A 26,741-nucleotide genomic window follows, 5' to 3' on the forward strand; every position below is an offset into this window, starting at 1 on the left:
GTCAGTTTACTATGTGCCCAATCCCATGTAAATCTTAGATACAAGTTCAAAATCCACAATTTTTTTTGTTCGCGGCATAATTCTGCGTGAGAAATCTTCCGTATAATTCCGACAAATGTATATAACACCGTCCTTCTCCTACACCGATATTTTCGTGTTTTGTGGAAAATGTCTTTTTCGACTAGTGTAATAACCCAGCTCCAAACAATCTGTCCACTGATCTTTATGATAGCAACAGTAACGAGGGTAGAGTCGTGCCTCGCGCACGCCTAATATCAATTATATTAGTCTATTCACATGTAATATGATTCTGCTATATTAGCCCTGTCAATCAAACAAGTAAGACAATTCGGAAATAATTTCGATGTAATTGGATAAATTTTGTTGGTAATAAGTACATACTTTTCAAGAAAACAGCCTATATATACAGCTACACCTGTAAAATTAGTAACTAATTACAGTGTTCAACAACAGGGTTCTCTTTATTTGCCGGAATACGTACTCTCAGTGATATAAATGTATGTTTTAGGAACATTCAGTGTTGTAATGGAGTTGAATGTCTTTAACCAACGCGGAGAGGCTATTTATTATCGTACTGTGTGGTACACGGTGGATGGGCATGGAGCGTGGCTCTGCCTATTGTTGATTGGTGTGATTACAGATTATCTACGATCTCCGTCTGGCAGGGTTAGGTAAGGTTAGAAGACAACCCACTGCTGTGTGTTCCCAACATACGGCTTCTACAGAACGCTCGGTCAGCTTGAAGTATAGGTCACTTCACTGTAATGTACTTACAACTATATGATAATATGCATGAAATGTTAGCACCAACTATGTTTAGCATATAGAGGTGAAAGTCGTTTAACAAGACATATAATAGTCCGACCTTTCAGAATATTTCATGAAGCGTGAGGATTGGTTCAGCTGACAGTGCATGAATTGATTAAAAGACACGTACTAACAATATAACGACTTTAATGATCATTGCTTTACATACTTATGGATAAAATATTAAAAAATATAATTAGGTTTTCTTCGTTGAAAATAAAACTTGCCAAATTACTGTTATTTACGGATGGGCAGAGTCAAGTATCACAACTCTTCACAGTGAATGTTTTGTTGGCATTATTTGTCCATCCCTAACGCCAAAACTGAACTGGCTTGAGATATAAGTTCTATCTTAAAAAACTGTTGTAGTTTTCAAAATAGTATCACATTAAACATAATTCAGCTCTTTGATAAAGATTCATGACATCATCTCATGACTTGGACACAAAATCAGCTCTTCTCATATTGAAAGGGTTGTGAAAAACTCATGCGAGTGGCTGAAGTCTTTACATGAATGCAGCATAAACCGAGTTACGTAAAACCTGTGTCTTACTATGGTTTACTAATAAGTAAGTACTTCAACTTGCTACAAGGATTACGGCATACGTCGGGACTGAGTATCATACAGCTACATTCTTTTTATAGAACTCTTAAATGAAAGTTAGGAAAATTAAAATCTTGGTTAACGTTGATATGATATCAGGAAATTAAATAATAACAGCAAAGTCATAATTTTACCGCCTGCGATTAACAGAATACATTGACTTGTCATGGACATATTCTCAATAGATATTTTATCAATAACATATTCCCGGTAGATATTTGATTTTAACATCAACTTGTCCTCAACATATTTCCGTTAGATCTTATTGTAATTGTGAGCTTTTCTGTTTCTTTATCTAAGTAAATATACAAGGTCAGATCAAGAATAACGATAACACTGCATTGGTCAGCCTCACGGTAGATGTGAATATTAAGCAAATTAAGTCGCCTCTTACCACACTTACGGCGATAAACATATACAAGTTGATATCGTAGACCTAACCCGGCATCCGTAACAAGCGGGTCATTGAAGTGCCATGTATACCAGTCAATTATCTAAAAACTTGGTATTGTTGCCAAAATATTCCCTATAGATTTCTAACTGTATATGAAGCATGCATTTTACGATTGCGATAAACTATTACGAAGTTGAAAAACTTCACGGTACATATATAATGCAAGAAGACTATAATAAAATAGTCGACAATACATATATGTTACTTGGGTCTATGCACTTGTAACATCAAGAGAATTTATTCAATATATAAGTAATTAGCGTACCATGATGACTGAGTCGTGCGTACGCATGTATGTGAGTAAAACCGTTTAGGTAACGAAAAAAACTCACATATATATGTATATCGGGGTTACTAGTGCATGCAAGGACACCTTTACTGAGTAGGCATGAGATATCAGTGTCCTTATTGATGGAGAAAGTCGGGACTTAGAGCAGAGCAGTATTTTAGGCTTTTGGGGAGACTTTCACCAGGAACCTTGTGAAAAACATTGCATTCTTCCAAATAAGTGGGTTTTTTTAAATACTGAAAAAACCATACCTTATAATTTTTTAAGATTTATTTTCTTGTCTTAATTAGAATAACAATAATAATAAAATATCGTGAATATTTCCTTGACGAACGAAATTAAACGAAATAAAAGTCTGATTTCACTTTTGACCCCTTTTACAAGGGCAATGCATTGATAGCTTTCACTAATGTGCATCACTTGTGAAAAGTTATGTCTTCAATGTTTTACCATTCTCCGATATTGTGGTAGACACTTAGTCACCGAGGTTAGCTGTAACGCCTGTGTCTCGATTGCTTTAAAATATGGTCCAAATTATAAGCACCTTTAATTGACGTTGTTTTGAAAGAATCAATTGTACAATTCGCTCCTAAGGTTTCAACAATATAGTCCTTAAGCATGATAACTGGCAAGGCGTAGACAAAACAGCTATATGATGTAATTATATCAACATCAACATCTGCTGTCTAATCCTATTGATTGTTTATATCAATAAAATATTCTGAAATCAAAATTAACGTTTGGCTATTTACTGCCTCTTGTCCTAAATTACGAATATTTTTAAAAAATCCTTCAAGAATTTTACACGTTAATATTTGTTGTGAGGCTGCAGTAGTATGCTTCAAGTATTCTTAGTGACAGTAATTCTTTTAAAACACCAACTGTTTACTTGAAACAAGATTTCGAACAATTTCTGATTTTATGTCTCCTTTAGATAAAATGCGCATAAAATTTCAAACATGTCCTAAAATCCTTAAACATTGTTTTAATATTACCACTGGCTATACAAATTGATAAAGTATCTTGTTTTAATATTACCACTGGCTATACAAATTGATAAAGTATCTTGTTTTAATATTACCACTGGCTATACAAATTGATAAAGAATCTTGTTTTAATATTACCACTGGCTATACAAATTGATAAAGTATCTTGTTTTAATATTACCACTGGCTATACAAATTGATAAAGTATCTTGTTTTAAATTGATAAAGTATCTTGTTTTAATATTACCACTGGCTATACAAATTGATAAAGTATCTTGTTTTAATATTACCACTGGCTATACAAATTGATAAAGAATCTTGAATTTGAAATTTCCAAAACTAAAATAAATATTTTCTTAAAGTATGTATACAGTAAGTATGTATACAGTATATAATAATAATAAAACAATATTTTTACGGATTCCAAAGATTGTATACAAGACTCGCAATTATATAACACCTTTCAATATATAGAATTAGATAAAATAGAGTCAATGAATCAAATGGCATCAGAGAGTTGATTAGTTTAAACAATATTTTATTCAATAATTAGCATTTTAATACAGACAGGTACATTTATTCTTAGCTTAAAGCTTATATTGTTGTTTCGTGCCTCTAGAAGTCGTCAGAGATGCTTTGGGCCTCAATTTCGAAACGTAGAAGGCCACTGATGAAGACCAAAACTGATCAAAAGAAATATCGAAATCTAGATAGGACTGTGCACTAGCCTAAAATTTCGTCATTGTTATATATCTAATAATTTTAAATTGGCGTCCATTACATGTGATCTGAAATATATATTATACGGAATGTTTATATTTCATAAACTGAAACATATTTAGGTAGTACATGTATTCGTGTATAATATAGTTTTTAATGACTATTAATAACGATCATTAAAGACTACAATGTGACTCGAAAGACTTCAGTGTGTAACCGGATAGGGTTAGGGTTTTAGTTTGTACTATTAAAATAGGTGTGACCGTGGGAATTACTTGTGTAGCCAAGATAGAGAAGAGAGGCAGAGATAGAGAGACGGTACAAACTGTAGGTAAACCATCAGGTACAGGTAGGACGTATTAGGATCACTTATTACCGCTATCTGATCATGTACCTTTATTTGTCGGCATTATAGTCAACACTCTCGTCTTAAAATGTCAATTTATGTATCAGTGACTAGATATCATATACCATTCATGTAATACTCAATCAAAAACACCTTAATGATGTAGATAATCACACAATTCAATAATCAGCTAAATACATATAACTATTTCATTTGATGTTGGTTAGTTTAAAGGATACTTTATCAAACTCTAATTTTAACAATTGATGATTTTTTTTTTAGCTTTTTCCCTTAGCGTTTAGAAATTTTAAAATTCTTTTTAACTGTACAACAAAGCAAAAGTTAAATTATACGAGAGTAAGTTTACCTTACATTGAACTAAAACACAAGAATTACAGTAATCCTATGTAAACCACTAACGATGCATAATTTTCATCATTAATGAACTAGGCAGGATTCACTGACGAAGAGGCAGGAGACGTTACATATATCCCTCCAAACACTTATCATCCTACACGTTTTTGTCTGTCTACTTGTCTTCTCTGATTAAAGTCCGTTACCTTTCACCATCTTTATGATGATTATACCGAGACTTCTTTCCCTCATAAGGTTTAACAGTTGGTGGTTGTTACATTTAACAACTAGGGGGAACATACATAAATGATTTAAGATTCATCCAGTATTCCCCAAACAATGGGGATCGCAATCTGTAATTGTCAAAATTCAAGATGGCCGCTTGTCTGTCATTTTGCTTTTCTGCTCAATCCCAACATCATATCAGTACCAGAGACTAAGGGAACCCACACGTGAAATTGAAAAGCTAACAGGTACTTAGGAAATATCTGTACCAAACTTACATTGTACAAATCCAAGGCGACAGTTTGAAATTTTTGATCATAGTGTAAACTGCTCTGCACCAATATCGTAGAGATCGTGCAAACATTCCACCTTCCTATTCACCAACACCTATTGTACAATATTTGTTTTGATGTCGTTTGTCATCAAATCAATATTTCTGCAGGCCTTTGCTTATCAAGGGAGAGTTTAAGTCTTTACATACCTTAATTGCTTCATTTCTTTGAAGCATAACTTTACTGAATAAAAACAAAAATCAATATTTCTAATATTTTTTTCTTTTTATTTTTCATGAAGATGACATGATAGAAAACAAATCTGTTTAAAATATATTCAATATGCCTGGAAAAAAATGCACTCCATTTTAGCAAAGAACTATTTCAAATGGACTCATTTACAGATATATATGGGAGGCCTTGTTTGCATTAGCATAGCTTAAAGCTTTAATATTGGAAATTCAGAAACACAGCATCTGTAACAAATAACATTACCAACAAACATACACAGTTCAATTGGATTTCTGAATTCTCAATGACAGTTCTTAACTTATGATATATATCTTATTCTCATCATGCAAATGAAATGGTACTCAATTCCATCCCCACACAAAATTTGATAAGAGTTGTGTCTCATGAAACCCATTTTATCTTAGAACCATATCAACCCCATTATAGTGAATTAGATGAGCTCTTTCTTAGTTCATGATTGGTCTAATAACACTTATAGGGGTGACAGGTTGCTAATGAATTGAGCGACATATCTGCATAAATATCTATGTACTATATCAAATAGCCACTGTCCTCGAGTCCCCCTTGGCTCTCCATACATCTTAGTATCTGTAAATTTCTGGTTTGAAGGGACCTTCTTGTGGGATTCCGAGGTACTCTGACTGGTCTGCCGAGAGTTTGGTCAGCTTAACTCCCAAGTGATCAAGATGAGCAGCAGCTACTTGTTCATCAAGCTGAAAATAAAAGAATGAATTTCACCAATGAAAAGGTCATTCTTAAGACAATGAATATATCATATTGAACAGATATTACTCACCTACACCTCATAGAAAATCAACAATGTAACAGACTGTTATGGAACTGAAAAAAAAACTAGAAACAAATGTCTTCTAGCACCTCAGGATAAACTGGATGGTTATTTCTGAAATTTAATTTAATCCATAAAAATGAAACCTTCCTATTAACCACACTTATTAAAATAATATTCTTTAGAGTTTAGATTGTAAAGTTAGACTCTTTGTGTCTGATGTTGTTCGTGTCAATATCAAATATCGACAATTGCTACTGTAATACAGGAGGAGATTCCATCCTGAATTAAAATCCTTCATGATTATTTGCGCGAAAGTAATTTGGATGACATCCATGTTGATTTGGTAACCCATATTGAAGTGTTCACGAGTCCTCGTCTCTAATAGCTCATCATTCTTTAATTCAGAGTCAGTACTAGAACAGTGTCCAGGAAATCATGTTTTTGCAAATTGTCTGAACAGGTAAGTTTGTAAAATAAACTATTCATGAAATCTAAGTGATTTACAGTAAAGGAACATGCGATAACAATGCAGAGAAGGCTAATCAAGTATTCCGGTCATTTTAAATAAGCCAGGAAGGACCAAAGAACTGACCAGTCTTAATTCATTTATGAACTTGATATTTCTGTATCACAATCCATTCTTGAAAATGGGTCAAGTTCATATATTTATACAAACTTGATCGCCCTCCAACCCAGCATGCTACAGGCCCAACATCAGTACCCTGGGCCAGGTGAGCAAAAAACAGTTCTGTTTTAAAACAAATTTCTGTTCAAAAGGAGAGGAAGTGCTAGCAGGAAAATCTATCCAGTCAACATACCAGCTTGCCCTGTTTTATAATTTATCTGTAATTTATCACAAAATAATAACAGAATGACTTACAGTCTTTGGTAGAAGATGAACACCAAGTTTGTAGGGTGTGGTCCACAGTTCAATTTGGGCAAGAACTTGATTTGTAAAGGAATTGGACATGACAAAGCTTGGATGTCCATGGGCACAGCCGAGATTCACAAGACGACCCTCAGCAAGCAGTATGATATGACGCCCATTCTTCAGAGTATATCTATCAACCTGTCAAACAATTAAATGATATTTTTAAACACAAATTTACATGGAATTTGTTAAAATGAGACTGAACAGCCAAAAAGCTAAGATAAAGCAGGAAAAATCTAAAACAAATTAAAAGATATGTTACAGCTCTAAAACTACCAAGACTGAAATGATACAAAAATGTTGAGATATTGGTAAAATATTCTAAAGAATGAACACTGCAATTTATCTAGTGAAAAACCATTCCCCACTTTTTGAAAGAGCCATCGAAGAACTTCCCTATTTTTTTTTACAAGTTTTTCCCCTCAAGCACTTTTAATGCATTTCCTTACCCAACATAAATGCTTTGGCTACAGCAAGCTGATCATGGCAACAATTTTAACGTCATATAAGGAAACTGTTATATGTTATACACTGAAGATATCAACACAGTGACATGGTAATCCTACAATCTTAGGCGTTGAAACAACAAATATTCACATATTTCAAATTACTACTGAAACCATAAAATTATTGATGCACTATATGTACATTCAGAATCAAAATAGAACTTCTCTCAATAATATTTTTCTTTGACACTCTCAATTCTGCTGAATCAGAAATATATAAAAATTTCGTAAAATTTAAAGATTTATCTTCAAATTGCAGCACTTTATTCAAAGTTCTTGTAAATGTTTCAAATTTCTGGACTTTTTAAACACTTTGGAAATTTAGACTTCGAAAATTTAAGTCTGCAAGAAAAAATAAAGACAAGATTTCTATCAATATGTTTCTGTGGTACTTTTCACTAAACAGTCACTCAAGGGAAGTCATTAAATTGTCAAGTTTTGTTCATATTAGTTGAGAACAATTGTATACCTGAGGTTTGATTTGTTCTTTTTTGGCACAGTTTTCATTAAGCCATTTGACATCAAGTTCACAGTCAAAATGTCCGATATTACACACAACAGCATCCTCCAGCATCTGTTCGAACATGTTACCATGAATGATATCCTTACACCCAGTAGCAGTGACGAAGATTCTGGCCTTCTTCAGAGCTTCCTCAACAGTTGTCACTTCAAATCCTGCAAAGGATGTATAAAGAGTTAGTGACTTAAAGGCTTCAATTATCTTATCTATTTCTAAATTCATAGTTGTTCTTGTAACTCACAAGATTAAAATGTAGAACTATTTATTCAATTCAATTACTTTTCAATACAGATTTTTATAGCACTTTTACTCCCCCCTGCCCCCAAAAGAAATAATAAAAAAAAAAAACCCAAAAAAGACAAAATGTATTGACTGTTCTAACAGTTCAGAATAAAGACCATTCTGTCACAATTATTTATGAATAGGTGAAATAAACTTGAATAAAAACATCTCTATGATGTATAATCTGAAAACTGAAACAAACTATTTGGAATTACAAAGAATCCTCATCCTCAGTTTTTCTTCAGTCATGGTATAAAATAATCTAAAACATCTAAATGTTTAGAAGTAACTTATTGGTAGCAAGTTTTTACCTTCCATTGCAGCCTGGAGGGCATTGATTGGATCAATTTCTGTGACAAGTACACGGGCACCAAAAGCTCTCAGGGCATGGGCAGATCCCTTACCAACATCTCCATAACCAGCAACCATGGCAACCTTACCAGCCAACATAACATCTGTTGCACGCTTGATGCCATCAACGAGTGATTCACGACAGCCGTACAGGTTATCAAACTTGCTCTGTAACAAATCAATGTCGTAATATACCGTTATAATCTTTAAGAAAGTAGAAGTCCATCTCAACAGCTAGAGACGCAAGTTCATCAATTTAATATTGCAGACTGGTTTCACCAAACTCTAGCTTTTTCTGGACATGCATTTCATTTTAATTTTTTCCTCAAAAGTATTAAAATTTTAAATTGAGACCTAATGCAATGTTGTACCAACACGTCCCAACAATGAGCATCTTATAAAGATTCATAACTTAAGTTTCAAATGTTGAATGTTTATATTATATTACAGAATTTTCATCTTCAATCGTCTCATCAAGACCAAATCAATGAGATGGAAGGAGTTCAAGGAAATGCTATTTGAAAATATGAGAAACAAGGCATCGGGAAAATTCTATCCACTGAAATCACAGATGAAAATTTGCAAAAAAGTTCACACCAACTAAGCTTTATTCACAATACTTATATTTGAAAGTTTACCTTGGTAACTGAATCATTGACATTGATGGCTGGGATCTTAAGTTTTCCATTCTTCATCATTTTGTAGAGATTGTGGACACCTGTGGTGGTCTCCTCCGACAGTCCCTTAATCCCTTAAAAAACAAAAATACATGAACAAGCTAGAATGTTAACCTTCATCCCTGATTATGTATACACATATCTTGTTTTCTAACTGCTACACAAATTTTACTGATGTACCACTAGTAAAGGGAGATAACATATTGTACTAGGAAGTATTTTGAAAAAGTGTATAGATATTGTTTGTACATGGTAAAAGGAATTACAAACAAATTATTTACATTTTCCTTATCTAACAAATGACAACATACTTTTTATATTGTATATACATACTACATGGAATTCAATCTGAAATAACAATAATATGCTGAAAAAGTCAAAGTGAATTCTTACTGAATTAAGGTTTGTGGAATATTTCAAATGTTTTTCTTCAGCAGAACTTTGGAATGTGGGCATTCTTCCCTATGTCAAAACCTTTATATTCTTATCAATGAAATTCCTTGATAATGGCAGTTTAACAAATGGTCTAATCATTTCGGTGGTGCTGTTCAAATAACATTTTTTTGATCGCAAACTTGTACAATTGTGATAATCAGCAATACTTACAGAAAGAAATAAACTTGTAAAGTATTACTAAATCAATTTTGTGTTGAATTGTTATTTCTCCTGATTGGAGATTTTTTTTTCAATATTAAAACCACGGGTCCCATTCACAAGGTGGCGAAAGACCTTTATTTTGTAGAAGTATTTTTCCATGTTTTTGAAAATATTCTCTAAAAGGGTTTCCCAATCTAAACAAAAATGAGGCTAAAGTACAAAGTGAGATTTTCAGAAGTATTTTTTCTTTTATCATCAACCATTTACTTACCCTCGAGGTACTGTGGGAAACGCTCGTGGACAAGATTGGTGAGATCACCACCATCATCAAGGATCATGTTCAGAGGTTTGCCATCAGGGAACATCAAAGTCTACAACAGACATCAAAAGAGTTAGAAAACAAAACAAAATAATCTGTTCAATCATTTCTCTGTTTAAACAAAACTAATTATATCTGCAAACTGATTGACGAAGTGTGACATGTTTTGGATGGTTTGTATATTTACAGGAATGACAGCACATTGTCAGAATAATGTGACGGATAAAATATCATACCATCAGTTACGAAGTCAACACTAAATCCAGACTTCTGAAATAACAACCATTTCCCTTAATAGAGTAGATTAAAAATACAAAATAAATGATAAACATGTCAAATATTTCCACATTGTATTCCACCTTCAAAATATTTGGTGTAAAGGTTGAGAAGTTTTTTTGAGAACTATTGGCAAATTAATCTACATGTAGAAAATCTACATAAGGGAGATAACTCTCCATCATTAAAAATATGTGCCGATTTTAGAATCACATCTCCTTGTGAGGAATCAATATATTAACAGATAACATCAAGTGCTCGACAATGTATTACTGGTTTAGGTTCAATTACATTGTGAAGTGTGACTTATCCATAACTCTTTCAATATGGAAGCACAGTCATCATTTCATTATACTGTCACAGGCAATGATAATTGACAAGGGTTTTTTCATCCTTAAAGTTTTAAATAAACTACTGTGTTATAAATAACCATATATTATGAGAAGGGAAAGTAAGTAAAAACAACAAAATTCTGTTCTGATGATTAGCATGTGATATAACTACAATCTAAAACTGACAATTATCTAAGAGGAGACCCATTGATAAAAGAAATTATAAAACCAAGATGTTTCTTTATCTTGCAGGAAAAGACCTGGTGTTTGAGAAGTCCGATGTTACAACCCTAAGCTTATGGCTTATAGGAATATGGTTAGTTGAACATCAGTCATGTATTATGCAGAATTAGCTGGTAGTGTTAAGTATCTTGGTTGCCTCAACACAAAATGGTCAGTTAATGTATACTTACCAGATTTTTAACAAGTTTCTATTTAATCATGATTTTATACTGCCTCCAGCAAAACAACCAACAATGGATTAACTAGTTGTTACACTAACATGTTAAACAGCGAATAATTACTACCATTTCTGACAAGAGTATCAGTGAAAATGATTACTGCTCCCTGAAAACGACTTTATTGGAATCAAAGAGCAAAAATTCTGTAATTAAGAAGTTGCAGGCCCCGAATTCGTTATACTACACATTCTCCTAGTAACACAAAAGAGTTATGGTTCTTGTAGAGTACACTTCTCTTTATCAAGATCTATCTAGAGAAGTTCTGTGGTTATATCCTCTTACAGCTTTTTTGATATGCACAGACAAATGTATGAAGGATGGACAAATGTATGCATAAAAAAGGATGTCTTGACAAGGGTAACTGACAAAAATTGAAATAGTGTTGGAAAAAGAAAAAAAAATCTAAATTCAGTTGTCTTACAATCATTCAATGAGGTCATCAGATATAATTCCTACACAAAGAAATAACAAGAGGCCCAATGGGCCTGCAGCTCTCACCTGGTACATATAAATACTAGCAAATCTGAACCTCCGTGACCTTGAATAAAAGTCAAAATCATTTCTTTTCACCAACTTTTGTCAGACTGCATCTTGGGAACACACCAGCAAAATATCTTGCCTCTAGGCATGCATGTTCATGAGAAGAAGTTGTTTAAATGTTTGACAAGTTGTTTTAATGTTTAAACTAATTTGGCCTATAAGACAAGGTAATTTGTTTTTCACCAATTTTGTTGGGGTTCATTCTTTGAACATATCAGCCAAATATCATGCCTCTAGGCCTTTTTTCGTTCATGCTAAGAGGTCATTTAAAGGTTAAGAAATTAGACCCGTGACCTTGAATATTGATAAAGGTCATTTCCTAGGAACATCACCCAAATATCAAAACATTTGATCCATTGGTTATTTAGAAGTTTAAAGAAAAAAGTATGGCCCCAATGTAATGAAAACCATTTGATATCATGTTCCATTTGTCGGGGAAATGTGACAGTAAGCAGAATGTGACATTAACAGTTGACATTTTTTTTGATGTCTTAACCAAGAAATTAACTTCCTGATGGGCAAAACTGGCTTATTTCTTACAGAAATGGGTTGAAGACAATTTGTCTTAATTTGATGCATTTTTTCATATGCATTGTACTTTTCCTCAACTTGTGTTTGCTTATTCTTTGAAACATCTGATGTGCTATAATAAATCATTGTCATCAATGATGTCATGTTCAAAATTCACACATGATCAAATTCATATGCGACACTAATGTGTCATCAGCTGATAATTTGTCACATAATTCATTCATTACTGTATATGCTGCATAATAGTACATCATAGCAAAGTTGATATATCTACAGTGTGTATCTCTGCAACTTCAATCAAATGTGTTCGAAAGAGCACTGCTGGCAAAAAAGCTGACCGAGTGTGAACCTTCAAAACATCATTTCTTATTGGCTGTTATACTAGTGGTTATTTGTAATTGCCAATCACGTGGTAAAACACAGCATAGGGAAAACCTTGTTTCAGAACATACGGTCGTGTCACCAGTACTCATGAATTAATAAAAGTCTTGCAGAAAGACAAAAACAATGACTGCTCGATATTGTGACCAAATCTTCCCATGAGAAATGTTTTGATCCTGGTATGTATAAAAATACATCAGAAAACTTGTGGTATGGCGCCCACTCACACATGGTACTAACCAATCACAATAAGTACACTAGACCATCCTGGACCTAACAGATAAGTGGGTTGATCTATTGCTTGGGAAATAGGTTTGAAATGTTGGCCATTAAAGTCATTGATGATGTTTACATAAAGTGCCCTGGTGAGACGTATGGCCCTTAATTGAGACATGAATCCATAGATCCTGTCCTTGTACAACTGTGATTTACCTGTTCAATACACCAGATGTACTCCTCATCAGTCTCTCCCTTCCAAGCATAGACTGGGACACCAGTTTTGGCTATAGCTGCTGCAGCAAAGTCCTGTGTTGAGAAAATGTTGCAGCTACTCCACTGAACCTGTCCCAAAAACAATGACAACTGATGAGAAAAAATCCTCCGCAATACAATTTCAGTAGAATTTCAACCGCACAGCAAACTATACGTCACACCATCAACTCGAATTTGTTGTGTGTTGAACATTTTTTATTAATACCCCTGGTTTAGGATTACAACCACATCATTACGCCGACCGTCAGTTCGTGTCAGTAACTCAACTGTAGCTATTTGTGGCTCCTGGACCCCTGAGGACGTCCAGAGCGACGTGGCTAATCTGTGATTCTGCCCAGCACCCAGAGGTATCCATAGTTTTATTACCCTACACACTCACTCTTGCACGACTTCCTCACCTGTCACACATGGACATGTATATGTCTCAAGACGACACCATATAAGGACAGACACTGACACTACCTAACAGGTAACACCAAATAAGGACATACACGTACAGTAACGAATACAGATTAAACAGGATGTTACAGACACTTACTCCAATAAACCCTGTGACATATACACGTCTGCAATCTCCCAAGTTTTGTTCAAGACTTTTTTTGGGCTCCCGAGGCTTTTTACAGGTATACTTGATACTTCAGGGGTTATGATCACTTTCGCTCTCCGCACCCTAGAACATGTCATGGCAAACTTGGAAGGCTCAAACAAAGTACTTTGATTGGTTCCAGGAGAAAAAATTGACCAACCACAGGCCGATATGCTCCTTTTGAAGATTACAAAGGAGAGACACCCAACTTCAAAACCTGTGCAATGAACTGTTATGTAACTTCGAGATTTGTTTTATGTAACCAAAGGATCAAACTAGTCTTCATGTCTTGTCTACAAGATGTTGCACAGAGAACCTTCAATTTTGCTATGACATGTTCCAAGGGTGCAGAGAGCGAAAGTAATTGCAATCTCTCGAGTATCAAGGTTACAGGATATGCATGATAAAGTGGTCTTGAGAGTTCAATGACTTTGACCCAACATATGTGAAAGTTGTGAAATCACCATCTTTCCTACTGATAATAGTGATAGTGTAGTCTCTAGCCAGATATGAACAAGACAAGACCAAGCAAGATCTGGGTCACAGATAACAGGTTCAATGATCCTCACCTTGATCAATGAATATGTGAACCTTTATCTCAAGCAAACAGTGACTATTGTACTTAAATACTATTGCCAGTAGTATAGGTGCACTTTGAACAATTTAGAAAAGGAATGATATTTCATTTTATCTTCATTTGGCCACATTATATTTCCCTGACCTTTCATAAAAGAAATTAATAAGTTAACTGCCACAAAAAACTGAAATATCAGTACCCAAGAAGTAATAGTAGACCTCCACATGATCCCTACAACCAAATACCAGTACCTCGGTAGTAATAGTAGACCTCCACAGGATCCCTACAACCAAATACCAGTACCTCGGTAGTAATAGTAGACCTCCACAGGATCCCTACAACCAAATACCAGTACCTAGGTAGTAATAGTAGACCTCCACAGGATCCCTACAACCAAATACCAGTACCTAGGTAGTAATAGTAGACCTCCACAGGATCCCTACAACCAAATACCAGTACCTAGGTAGTATAGTTGACCTCCACAGGATCCCTACAACCAAATACCAGTACCTAGGTAGTAATAGTAGACCTCAACATGATCCCTACAACTAAATACCAGTACCTCGGTAGTAATAGTTGACCTCCACAGGATCCCTACAACCAAATACCAGTACCTCGGTAGTAATAGTTGACCTCCACAGGATCCCTACAACCAAATACCAGTACCCAGGTAGTATAGTTGACCTCCACAGGATCCCTACAACCAAATACCAGTACCCAGGTAGTATAGTTGACCTCCACAGGATCCCTACAACCAAATACCAGTACCCAGGTAGTATAGTTGACCTCCACAGGATCCCTACAACCAAATACCAGTACCCTAGTACAATTTTAAAGGGATTTACTAATACCTTTCATCACTTGCACCAAACTTTAACATTAGATTTGACATAAAATAAAATTCCAAAAGTTTCAAAATACATACAAAAAATTGGGCATTCTGACTCCTGGTAGTAATAGTTAATCTGTACAGGAACCCTACAGCCAAACATCAGAACCCTAGTACAATTATAATGGGTTTACTTATGTCTTTCAACACTTGCACCAAAACCTAACATTATAAAACCAATGGTGACACCTACACCTACATCAGGGTGACAACATAAGCTCCCCCTCTCTTACAGAGGCAAGCTAAAAATCTTCCAACAAACAGGTGTACAGCTCAAATGATCTGTTAATAAAAAAAATGCACGCACACACAATTTATTGACATGGGGTTAAAATGTGAAATTTTCACTACATTTATAGAAAATCTAGGTTGCTTCCCTCTGATGAAAAGTAAATCATTTTTGTAAAATGAAGAAATTGAAGTCAGAATATCTTTTTGACTTTCCAGAAACAAAAAAAAAAAAGAAAACATATATTACCAACTTATGCAAGCACAACATGGATATTGGTGGATGTGTGGAGTAAGCTTTTAAAACATTTGACATTGAAAAGACAAACAATTGTACAAGTCAAGAGTTTCAATAAACAAACATTCCAATACTAATTATGTAGTGGCCAAGCATCAATCTATAATATATCAAGTATATTTACACACGTACGTCACCACAAGGACCACTTTAGTTCATTCCAACCGTTTCCCTACCTCTGCTCCGAGGGCTGTAAGAGTTTCAATGAGCACTGCTGTCTGTGTGGTCATATGAAGACATCCAGCGATCCGGGCTCCGGCCAAAGGCTTAGTCTTACCATATTTTGTTCTCATCTGCATCAATCCAGGCATTTCATTTTCAGCAACTTCAATGCATTTGCGGCCCCAATCGGCCAAACCAATGTCCGCTGGAAACGGAAATCATTTGCAACATCACACGGATAACAAGTATTATATATATATCAAATTAATATGTCAGCATTAATCCCCTGCCCAAGAAATCGCGATCAATATATCTATACAATTATAATCTAGCCACGCTGATCTCGCACAAGTACACTTGTCAGCTTCAGTTCCGTAAATAGGGGTCTGTAGGAAGATCTTTCGTAAAACGTAATCCCACGCTCTAAACACAACTCGATTGTGTTCTCGGCCTCGACAATTTTGAGGACTAAGGAAGACAATGCGTTTCGTGTAACTACACCTGCTCGTTATGTGCAAACGTTGCATTTTCATATTATGAGGAAACTCATGTCAAATATGATACTTGTAGATGATGAAGTGATAAGTGAAGTTTCATATGGCGTAAAGTTTGGTGCATGACATAACATACTTCTATGTAAACACACGTACCGACTTTATATGAGGGCATTTTGCTAGATCGTCTACGGCACTTCTGAGCCCACGTGTGTTAGTTGAAGAAAGAGGTCGCATTCATGTTCGCCGGCCAATTTATACCCTTTACTTATTTGCATAATCACGTGACGTTGTTTGTTTCAAGAGATATGTTTGGCCTAACGTACGACAAATCAGCGAATGAAAACATTTGTAATAAATCTGGATTGGGAGGTATTTTTGGGTTTACATACAGGAAACCTTTAACACATCACGTAGTTTGGTTATGTTCTGTGAAATTTTCTGGCAACCAATAAAAATAAATACATTAATACACAGTATGTAGAACTTTTTTCCCTATGAACTGTATGAAGTGATTTTTGTGAAAGAATTTTGTGATGCGAGAGAGTCCTACAATTATGGGTCGAACTGTCTTCCTAGAATTAGCCTCTGTGACGTTGGGATGCCGGATTTCCGAAATCCGGTCTCCGTATGCATTTTTCTTATCTCTTTTGACATGCTTTAAATAAACCAATGACTATATATCTAACTCAGTATGCCGTAAAATAGTTTTTATTTATATCTAGCAACTTCAACCAGGGATGTAAAATTGACTTTTCAAGTTGATGAACAGATTACGATCGACGATACTATCGTTATTTCAACTGGTATCAATCAAGCCTTCAGATTTGTGTATGTATGCTTTTTTTTTTTTTTTAAATTACGATGGCGAAGTGAAGTGCATTATAAACACGCCCCTGATTACAAAAACAATATAAAGATAGAAGTGAAAAGATATTTTTTGACAAATCTCTTTCGTTCGGACTGATCATATATGGAATACCAGCCTATTTGGTCATTCATTACCCCTTTGGGAGCCCCGATCTTTTTCGGAAAATATGTGTATTTCATAGATCCTAAAATTACTTATGAAGACAATGTGTCTCATGCCGTCCAAACGCAAACATTTACACACAAAAAAACTTGTAATCTGTATTGTTACAATGATAACACGCTCTGGATTACATTAGTGAGTAATAATAAAAAAGGAAGGGTTATGAATTATTTATCTCCCTTGGATAATTCATAGATGACGCGTCAATCGTTCATGTGATCCTTACTTCCGGATAAAATATTGACAACGGAAGAATCTTGTGCAGATTTTCAATAATACACCAGAATGTCGGCCTACGCAATGCCAGAGATGTACTTCAACATAGACCATGGTTATCTCGAAGGTCTTGTTCGAGGATTTAAAGGAGGGATCTTAAAACAGGCGGATTATCTAAATCTTGTACAGTGTGAAAGTCTGGATGGTAAGACGAATCATGATGACCTATAACGTCTCAATGACAGATCATCAGTGATCACAGCGACATGGTGTATGTGATTATGAGTCAAATGATAATGTTGGATATGTAGTTTTGTTTATCTCCTTTTATAATTACTTGAAAAACATTTGTAATGGCGTACAAATCTAGCACACTTTGATCTATGCGTATGCCACCGGTATTGTAGCACACGTTGCAGACCGTGCAATATTTTTGTGTCTGTAAAGTATAGAGCAAGGACGATTGTCTATATTCTTCTTGATTATCAAAGTAAACAGCACCGTATGAAAAAATCAAATACTTTTGATGTTACCAAATTCATAAAACTGTTGATGTATTTTCACTTCAGCTTGAACTTTAATGTATTATGCAAAATATTTGGAAGTACATGTTGAATACTCAATATTTATACTGAAATTTGCACTTTTCACAAGTTCCTTAATTCTAGACAATGTGAATGAGAGGCCATAAAATTGTGGACTTGATTATTGTCTTTTTTAAAATTGAAATGCAAGTTAATGAGTACAGTATTTCAGTAATTCAAATATTTTCAATACATGTTATAACCATCCCTAGTATCCTATCAAATCATCTTGAATGCACAAGAAAAATCAAAAGGGGTATCAACACATTTTTACAATATGAATTATTTCAATATTGCAAAAATAGAAATAATTACAACACTTGCATGATTTTCCTTTGCAGACCTGAAGCTTCATCTACAGAGCACTGACTATGGAAACTTCCTTGCCAATGAGCCAAGTCCTTTGACAGTATCTGTTATTGATGACAAACTTAAGGAAAAACTTGTTATTGAGTTCCAGCATCTCCGTAACCACTGCTTGGAACCTCTTGCCACATTTCTGGATTATATAACGTAAATATAACTGCCTATTTAAACAGAGGTTGGCTAAAACTTTCAGAAGTCACTCATCCATCAGACCAGTAGCCTGGAAAAAGTATTCATCCAGAAAAGAAATTTACCAGTCTTGAATATTTACTTGCATATTGTATATCAGGCTTTAAATCATGATCAGTCACATTTAGTTTTGTCATCTGATGAGTATAATTGCTTGTACAAATCATTTGGTTTCATGTAAAAAAAAATGTGGATGTGTAGATTTATCAACTTTCAGTGTTGGAAGAAATTAAACTTTTTATACATAAAATCAAGACAAAAAAAGTGTTAATAATGTTTTCAGCTGTTACAAAAAATGACAACAAATCAATGTCTTTGTTACAGGTATAGTTACATGATAGACAATATCATTCTGCTTATTACCGGCACACTTCACCAGCGACCAATTAATGAACTGATCCCCAAGTGTCACCCTCTTGGAAGCTTTGAACAAATGGAGGCCATACACATAGCTGCTACTCCAGCTGAACTGTATAATGCTGTGTTGGTGGACACTCCACTTGGTAAGTAAACCATTATATAGATATGCTATTATACCTGATATATTTCTAAGTAGGAATGACTTTGGAAGGGCTATGTTTAGCATTGTACTGGGGTTGGGCCCTTTTTTTCGTTGGTAGATAACAAAATTATTCAAGAAGAAGGAAAATATTTGATTTCAAATATTTCTAGAAAAATTGTTATATCATATACAAGAGAATACATACTTGGCCAGAGTAAGGCAGCAACCAGTATCTAAAAGATAAATTCTTACCTGCTTACATCTCAACATACAGTTGATAATGATATGAACGAATATTTGACAACAATGTAATTACTTATGATAATTAGGAAATTATACATAAAAGGTAATAAGAGAGTGATGTTGTGTATTCATATCTACAATTAGTTGTATTAAGATTGCTAATTTGAAAGTTTGAAATGAAGGTGTGAATAGATGATCAGTTTTGCTGGTCATATATTTTGATGCAGGTATATATTGCCGAAAATTTGTTTAGTAGATAATGAAAAAATTTTAAAGTCACCCATTCCCGATTTGGTGATAAAAATCAAAACAATAATGATAAAATTGTTTCCATCAAATTATAATATCCTTTTTTATTTATTTTTTTTTTCACAGCTCCTTATTTCATCGACTGCATTTCTGAACAAGATTTGGATGAAATGAACATTGAGATCATCAGAAACACGCTGTACAAGGTATTAAAAGTGCATGGATACATATTTATTTGCTGTCTAATATGTATATTTTCCTGTCAACAGTACAACTTGTGTCAGTTACAACAGTATTACTACTTTATCACATCAGCCATTGATATTAAAACCAAGTATTAGATGAGTATTGACTTTTGATGCTAAAATTTCTGATTAATTATTTGAAGCTACAGATATAAACTTTACAGGTTTTTATGTTCCCCAATGGTAGAGCATATCACTGCTGCTTTGTTAATCCATCTGTCCGCCCATCAGAATTTTGTCGAGGGCATATCACAAAAACTACAAGAGGTATCAACATGAAATGTCAAAGGTCGAAGGATCTCGATAAGTGCAGTGTATGAGAACCATAACTCTGTTTTGCATAATTAAGGTGTTATCAAAACTTGGAGAATTTGCAGTATACCAAATTCAGGGCCAGCAACTTCTTAATTACAGAATTATTGCCCATTGATTAAGTTTTGAGTCTAATAAAGTTGTTTTCGGGGAGCATTCAACAGTTTCACTGATAACCTTGTTTTATATGTTGATAATATTTTGTATATTACGTTTGTAGATACACAGCTTAATATTGCTTTCATTTCAGGCATACCTTGAAGATTTCTACAGTTTCTGTAGTGAGCTGGGTGGTGCTACAGCAGAGGTCATGTGTGATGCTCTGGCAGTAAGTGTTTGTCCAACAGAAAACATTAATGGTGGTTACAAATTGATATTTTAAGTCATGATATCAGCTTTGTTGACATCATGTAGGATGGTCGTGATCCAAATAATGATAGATTACATGTCTTATACATGATTTGTATTCATCAATTTGTTTATTTATTTTTGAGATATTTACATTTGGTTTATACATGTTATCACATCATTGATATACAAGGTACGGTATAGTATGTGTTGATCTATGTTCTTAGGTTGATACTAGACAATGGTTATGTACCAATAAAATTATTGCGTCAATCTGATTTATACAGCATGTCCCAAACCAAATAAATATTGTGTTTTTGACATTGAGTAATCAGTGAATGTCCTTGATCTGTAGATAACATATAACCTAGAGCCCCTCAACTCACAATTTTTGAAACTGCTTCAAAATATGAGCAAAGATAGATTTTCACATAGGCCAATGGTCAAATGTGTTGAATACAAGAAATTTTCTTGTTTTAATCTTCCTGAACTTATTTTGGTTTGACAGTACGACCAATATGGTAGTCCTTTTGTTCAAATAATTTATTGGTGATAATTGAAATCTTACAAAAAACAAAGGGATGCATTTTTATGTTTCAGATCTTCCTAACAGCTATCCTTCCATTAAAGTTATGCATCTTTGTTTCTGTGTTAGTTGTCTCCCATGAGTGGGTTTTTTATACGCCGCCGGAGGCGGTCGTATATTGGCATCATCTTCTCCATCTGTCCATCCGTCCGTTCATCCATTTCTTGTGAACGCAACTCCTCCTTAACTAATCATCAGATTTTCATGAAACTTGCTCAATGTCACTACTACAATGGGTAGATGTGCATGAAGGGGCGATTTTTCGGTTCTTTGATTTTTGTAAGATTTATGCCATTTTCAACTTTGTATCTGTAGCTTGCTCCTAAACTAATGATCAGATTTTCATAAAACTTGCTCAGTGTTACTAATACAATGGTTCAATGTGCATGAAGGGCATGAAGGGGTGATTTTACGGTTCATTGATTTTTGTAAGATTTATGCCATTTTCATCTTTGTGTTTGTAGCTTGCTCATAGTGGAGCCTTTTGAATGTAATTCCTCCTAAACTAATGATCAGATTTTCACGAAACTTGCTCAATGTCACTACTACAATGGGTGGATAAGCTGGAAGTGGCGATTTTAGGTTTTTTTTTATCTTTATATGTTGTGGCGGCGTATATTGTGTCAACGGCACTCTTGTCTTAATTATTCTTCAGAAAATTATTAGTAGGTTTTAGAAACACTCATTATCTAAATCCTAAAATGTAGGTGCAATAGTCAGATAATGTCAAGTGTCTCATTTCTCTGCATAGTGAACTAAAGCAGTTTACAACAATGAATGTTGATCAAACTTCCTCACATCTTAACAAATCTTAACAAATAGTTTTCATGAAGTGTCACCAGACAATCCATATGATAAGTTTTCAGTTAATGTATAACTCACTGAAATTTCATGGTTTTGTTAAAGACATTATTTCCAGTTTATCAGCCAGTTCAGCTGACAGGTTTTTGGAAGAAATCTTGAACTTTCAATTTCCAAAGTTAAAAATATTATGATGTAGTGGGTTATTTTGGTTGGGATGATATTTTCTCTATTTCATGGTACATTAACATGAAAGCAAATATTTTATCTGAGAAATAGTGAGACATATGTGTATTAATGTCTTTTTACATTCAGATCACAAAATTTTAATTCATAGAAATATAATGAAATTATTTCATAAAAAACTTGAAAATTTTGACCTGTTTAAATTTCACCGGTTTCAGTTTGAGGCAGATCGACGAGCTTTCATTATTACTATCAACTCCTTTGGTACTGAGTTGACCAAGGATGATCGTGCAAAACTGTATCCCCGCTGTGGGAAGCTGAACCCATATGGACTGACTCAGCTAGGCAGGGCAGATGATTATGACCAAGTCCGTGCTGTTGCTGACATCTATGGTGTAAGACACTCTACATTCATTTAAGAAATAGCAACAGTAAATGTAGAAGCTTATATAAGAAAAGATATCTTCCACAAGTAGTAACATTTCAGTAACCCATCATCATATGTTTTGATTGTGAAAATATTCCATTAACAGCCGTTTATACTCAGTTAGGCTTTGATCTTAAGGATTCTTTGCAAAATTTTATATTCAATGTAGATTTTGTATTTTATGATTTAGGAATATAAAGAATTGTTTGAGGGATCTGGTACCAACCCTGGGGACAAAACACTGGAGGATAGATTCTTTGATCGTGAGGTAAGGATTTTATTGCTGTATGGTTGTTTAATTTTGTGGGGCTCATATTTTTATGGTTGTACTACCTTGTATTAATTCGCTGGGATTGAATTATGCACAATGCCCCTTTGACAGTAAACAGCAGAACATGCATATATACATATATATATATATATACATACATTTTCGGAGATTTTGAGTATTTACTTGGCCCTGTGCAGTCTTTTATAACCACAGATATAGCAAAATTAAATCTCTCACAAATATCTCCAACTATAAGCTCATGTAATCATCCCCTGCCATTAGATCAGGAGTTATCTCCCACTGTAGGTCAACCAACTAAAAACAATGGGCAGTTTCTGAAACGGGAGATAACCTCAAGGTTTACGTTAATAACAAATGCAATTAAATTCTTCTAAATGAAATAAAGAATACCATATTTATTATGTTACTTTCAGTCTCTGATGCTGAAATATTCAAAACTGAAATTATTAATGTATTTGAAATGCTTTTAGGTACAACTGATGAAAAATTCCTTCATGCAACAGTTTCAAATGGGTACCTTTTACTCCTATGTCAAACTGAAGGAGCAGGAAAACCGCAACATCGTGTGGATCGCTGAGTGTGTAGCACAAAGACATCGTGCAAAAATTGATAGCTATATACCCATCTTCTGATCAGGATTAACAGGCTGGAAAACTAAGATTTGGGAGCAAAGAAGTTTGAATCAAAACTGGAAGTCTCCGTTACACTTAGGAGAAGTCTTAGATGTGATCAGTTTTGGTTCTAAAGCTTTATTCTTATGAAGCATAGAATGAAAATCTGTGGACTTCCAATAATTTGTTTTAAAGACTTTTTTAAACATGAACAAACTTATTTACATGCAAATTTATTTAAAAAAATAAAGTTTGAACACCGTAGAATAGTAATAAGTATAATAGTGTAATAAGGATAGGTGTGGAAAGACATCAGATTTTTTTTTTTTAAGTGAAATGGAATTTTGAATTAGTCTAGTCTTCAAAAATATCACATTTTGATGTTAAGTTTAATTTGGTTGTACTCACATTAACACCAGTACTAGGTACAGTTTGCAGGGTAATACATCGGAAAATATTTGAAATACTTCTGATTACAGGTAGATCAAAGGATATCCATGATAAGTGGTAGGGAGTTACCATGTTGTCATACTTCAAAAAGTGACGGTTTTACTTTAGAATTGTTAGTGTTAATAAGATCATTGGTTGACATTGATTCAACTTTGAAACCTAAGGTTGAGAAGAAATCCATTCATATGCAGGACATTCCAGATATTTGTGTTAGGTTTATAGTTAACGGTATGCTATAGTTACTTTCATTTCTTTTTGAGTCAACGTTGGCGAATCAGAAATGATTATCATAAGTTGTATAAGTTTGGTACACTTTCAATGGATCTGTTGAAAAGAAATACTTTCATTAGTTTTATTATGAAAAAACAATAGAACATAGAAAAAAATATTTTGATAAGATCATTCAAAAACCAATAGATAATTTTAGTCATTTTTATTGTCTCACAATAATATGAATTTCATTGATTTTACAAGAGTTGTGAAACAATTTCAACTTTTACTTATCATTTTTGTTAGCCAGATGTAAGTGTGCAAGGAGTACATAGAGGATATGAGGAAAACTATGAGGTCAAACAGGTGACCCCATACTTTTTCATGTCTGTTCAGGGAATCAAAACCAGGACTTCTAGGTGGAAGATGGGTTCATTACTATTGTGCCACCAAACTACCCATTATTTCCCTCTCATATCTAGATTGCAAAGAAAGGGGTTAAGTTTAAAATAACAGAATTTAACAGAACAAAATATTTCGATTACAACCAAGTTAAATTTACCAAAACATTTTGATAATAACACCTGAATACCACCCACATAACTACAAGGACCAAACGGATGAATTTTTTAACATGATATTGAAGTAATTTGTGATCATAAAAAGATGAGATTTGTTTGATATACTATTAGGGAAAACTACAATGTAGTAATGACAAATGTAGTAAAACTATACAGAATGTTATGGAAGATATTTTTCAGTGCAAAATTATAATGAAAAAACATGAAATTGATTTCCTTATCAAGATCTGTTATTGAACATTCATTATTGTTGTGTTAATTTCTAAAAAGATTTTCTTTCTTTCTGAAAGATATTTATCAATAAATATTTTGTGTATAAACTGTGATTTTTGTGAGGGAAGAGTGGTAGATATTGTTTATTCTTTATGTGATTGGGAAGTGCTGTTTCTTAGAATTGTTTTCATCAAATGATATAGCTGTAAAATCACTCTCTGGATTTTAGAATTGCTGATTAGTCAATATATATATATATATATATAACCAAGGAACTTTAATATCTACTCATAAAGGAGTTTTGAACAAATACAATTGCCTGACTTAATTGATTTCTTATCTATTCCAAAAAAGAGGAGAGGAAGAAAAAGAAAAACATGCCACAATGAAATTTCCATGAGTAAATATAAGTCATTGCTGATTTTCAGTTGATTAATTGGACAAAACACTGATGACAAAGTCCACCATCATCTGTATTGTTTTCATTGGAAATCCAAACAATATGTTTTTATCAAATTCCCCATTATATACCAGGGAACTCATCTCACAACATTGAATTAGGGTTATGTGTTAACACTCTGGGATCATGTTAAGTTAATTATGACAATATTGATTTTGATGTTTGATTAATGATCCTGGGTGAAATGTGAGTGGATGCTATCTCTTGACTGAAATGGTGTCAGGAAGATCAACAGAATTAACAAATATATTAATGTATGACTTGTGCAAATCAATAGAAGTTTTAGACTTGTATATATACCAGGGAGTATAACTTCATCTTGGTTAAATACCATAGTCAGCTTATGTGATGAGAAAGCCATGTCCAGGTTGATAATTGACAGATAATGTCTGCGTTTGATATTATAAATTTTTACCATTATATGATATATTACATATAATTAGTAATGGATGAGTGAATTATGGATGTGCATCAGTGACCATAAAGTGTCATATTATTTATTGATTTATTGATTCCAAATGTGATTGTATTGTATGTATTGTGCTTAGTATAGAATGTATGATTAAAGCACTTTAGCTTGTCTCTGTATTTATCAACACTGTTATGTGATCTATCATGTGACAAGTGTCGTCATCAGTTGACTTCAGATTTGCAAAGACAGGTGTCATTTCAGTTCAAAATTTATGAATGTCACATCATGTCACAATATTACATCATCTTGTAGTATATATAAAATGTGATACCTAGTCATAATTTTTTCTTGAGATCTTTTAACTACATATTTCATTAAATGAAGATGTATACAGGTAGGTTATACATTTTTGAACAAACATTAAGTCTTCAATAGGTTTCAAATGTGCTGTTGTATTGTATGACTTCCACATTCTCTTCTTTTTGTGTGTATGTATGAACAGGTTGGCATGACCATCTGTTATTGTTGGGAATTATATTGGTTGTAATTTAGATGGCTAGATGACACATGTCACATGTTCCTGTTTAACCCAGATGTTGTTATGTCTTGTGATAATCACAAGACACATTTATGTAAAGTGTATACACAAATAAATATAGAAGTCAAAATGGTGAA

At 33.8% G+C, this 26,741-nt stretch overlaps 2 protein-coding genes across 2 annotated transcripts; one reads left to right on the forward strand and one right to left on the reverse strand.

Annotated features, from left to right (window-relative positions):
• Positions 1-5,344: 5,344 nt before the first annotated feature.
• Positions 5,345-16,781, reverse strand: LOC132564443 (adenosylhomocysteinase B-like). The gene is made up of 9 exons (XM_060229097.1): positions 16,707-16,781; positions 16,071-16,261; positions 13,257-13,385; positions 10,256-10,355; positions 9,349-9,461; positions 8,671-8,878; positions 8,027-8,232; positions 7,001-7,189; positions 5,345-6,043 (listed from the first exon to the last, which is right to left on the reverse strand). The coding sequence occupies exons 1-9, from the start codon at positions 16,723-16,725 to the stop codon at positions 5,912-5,914; spliced, it is 1,287 nt and encodes a 428-aa protein (XP_060085080.1). The 5' UTR covers positions 16,726-16,781; the 3' UTR covers positions 5,345-5,911.
• Positions 16,782-17,828: 1,047 nt separating this feature from the next.
• Positions 17,829-26,741, forward strand: LOC132564442 (V-type proton ATPase subunit d-like). The gene is made up of 8 exons (XM_060229096.1): positions 17,829-18,004; positions 18,725-18,896; positions 19,263-19,441; positions 20,059-20,138; positions 20,740-20,817; positions 22,629-22,805; positions 23,028-23,105; positions 23,600-26,741. The coding sequence occupies exons 1-8, from the start codon at positions 17,869-17,871 to the stop codon at positions 23,759-23,761; spliced, it is 1,062 nt and encodes a 353-aa protein (XP_060085079.1). The 5' UTR covers positions 17,829-17,868; the 3' UTR covers positions 23,762-26,741.

This window comes from Ylistrum balloti, unplaced genomic scaffold, assembly GCF_031769215.1.
Source record: "Ylistrum balloti isolate Yb309-2 unplaced genomic scaffold, AGI_CSIRO_Ybal_v1 Utg372282, whole genome shotgun sequence".
Lineage (NCBI taxonomy): Eukaryota > Metazoa > Mollusca > Bivalvia > Pectinida > Pectinidae > Ylistrum > Ylistrum balloti.

Bases quoted from the DNA above. Each gene is read 5' to 3' on its own strand.
- LOC132564442 (XM_060229096.1), top strand. From the start codon at position 17,869: ATGTCGGCCTACGCAATGCCAGAGATGTACTTCAACATAGACCATGGT. The intron at 20,818-22,628 runs GTAAGTGTTTGT...CACCGGTTTCAG, and splicing joins TCATGTGTGATGCTCTGGCA to TTTGAGGCAGATCGACGAGC. The intron at 22,806-23,027 runs GTAAGACACTCT...TTTATGATTTAG, and splicing joins CTGTTGCTGACATCTATGGT to GAATATAAAGAATTGTTTGA.
- LOC132564443 (XM_060229097.1), bottom strand. The intron at 13,386-16,070 runs GTAGGGAAACGG...TTTTTGGGACAG, and splicing joins TTACAGCCCTCGGAGCAGAG to GTTCAGTGGAGTAGCTGCAA. The intron at 7,190-8,026 runs GTATACAATTGT...ATTGTTTGACAG, and splicing joins AAGAACAAATCAAACCTCAG to GTTGATAGATATACTCTGAA.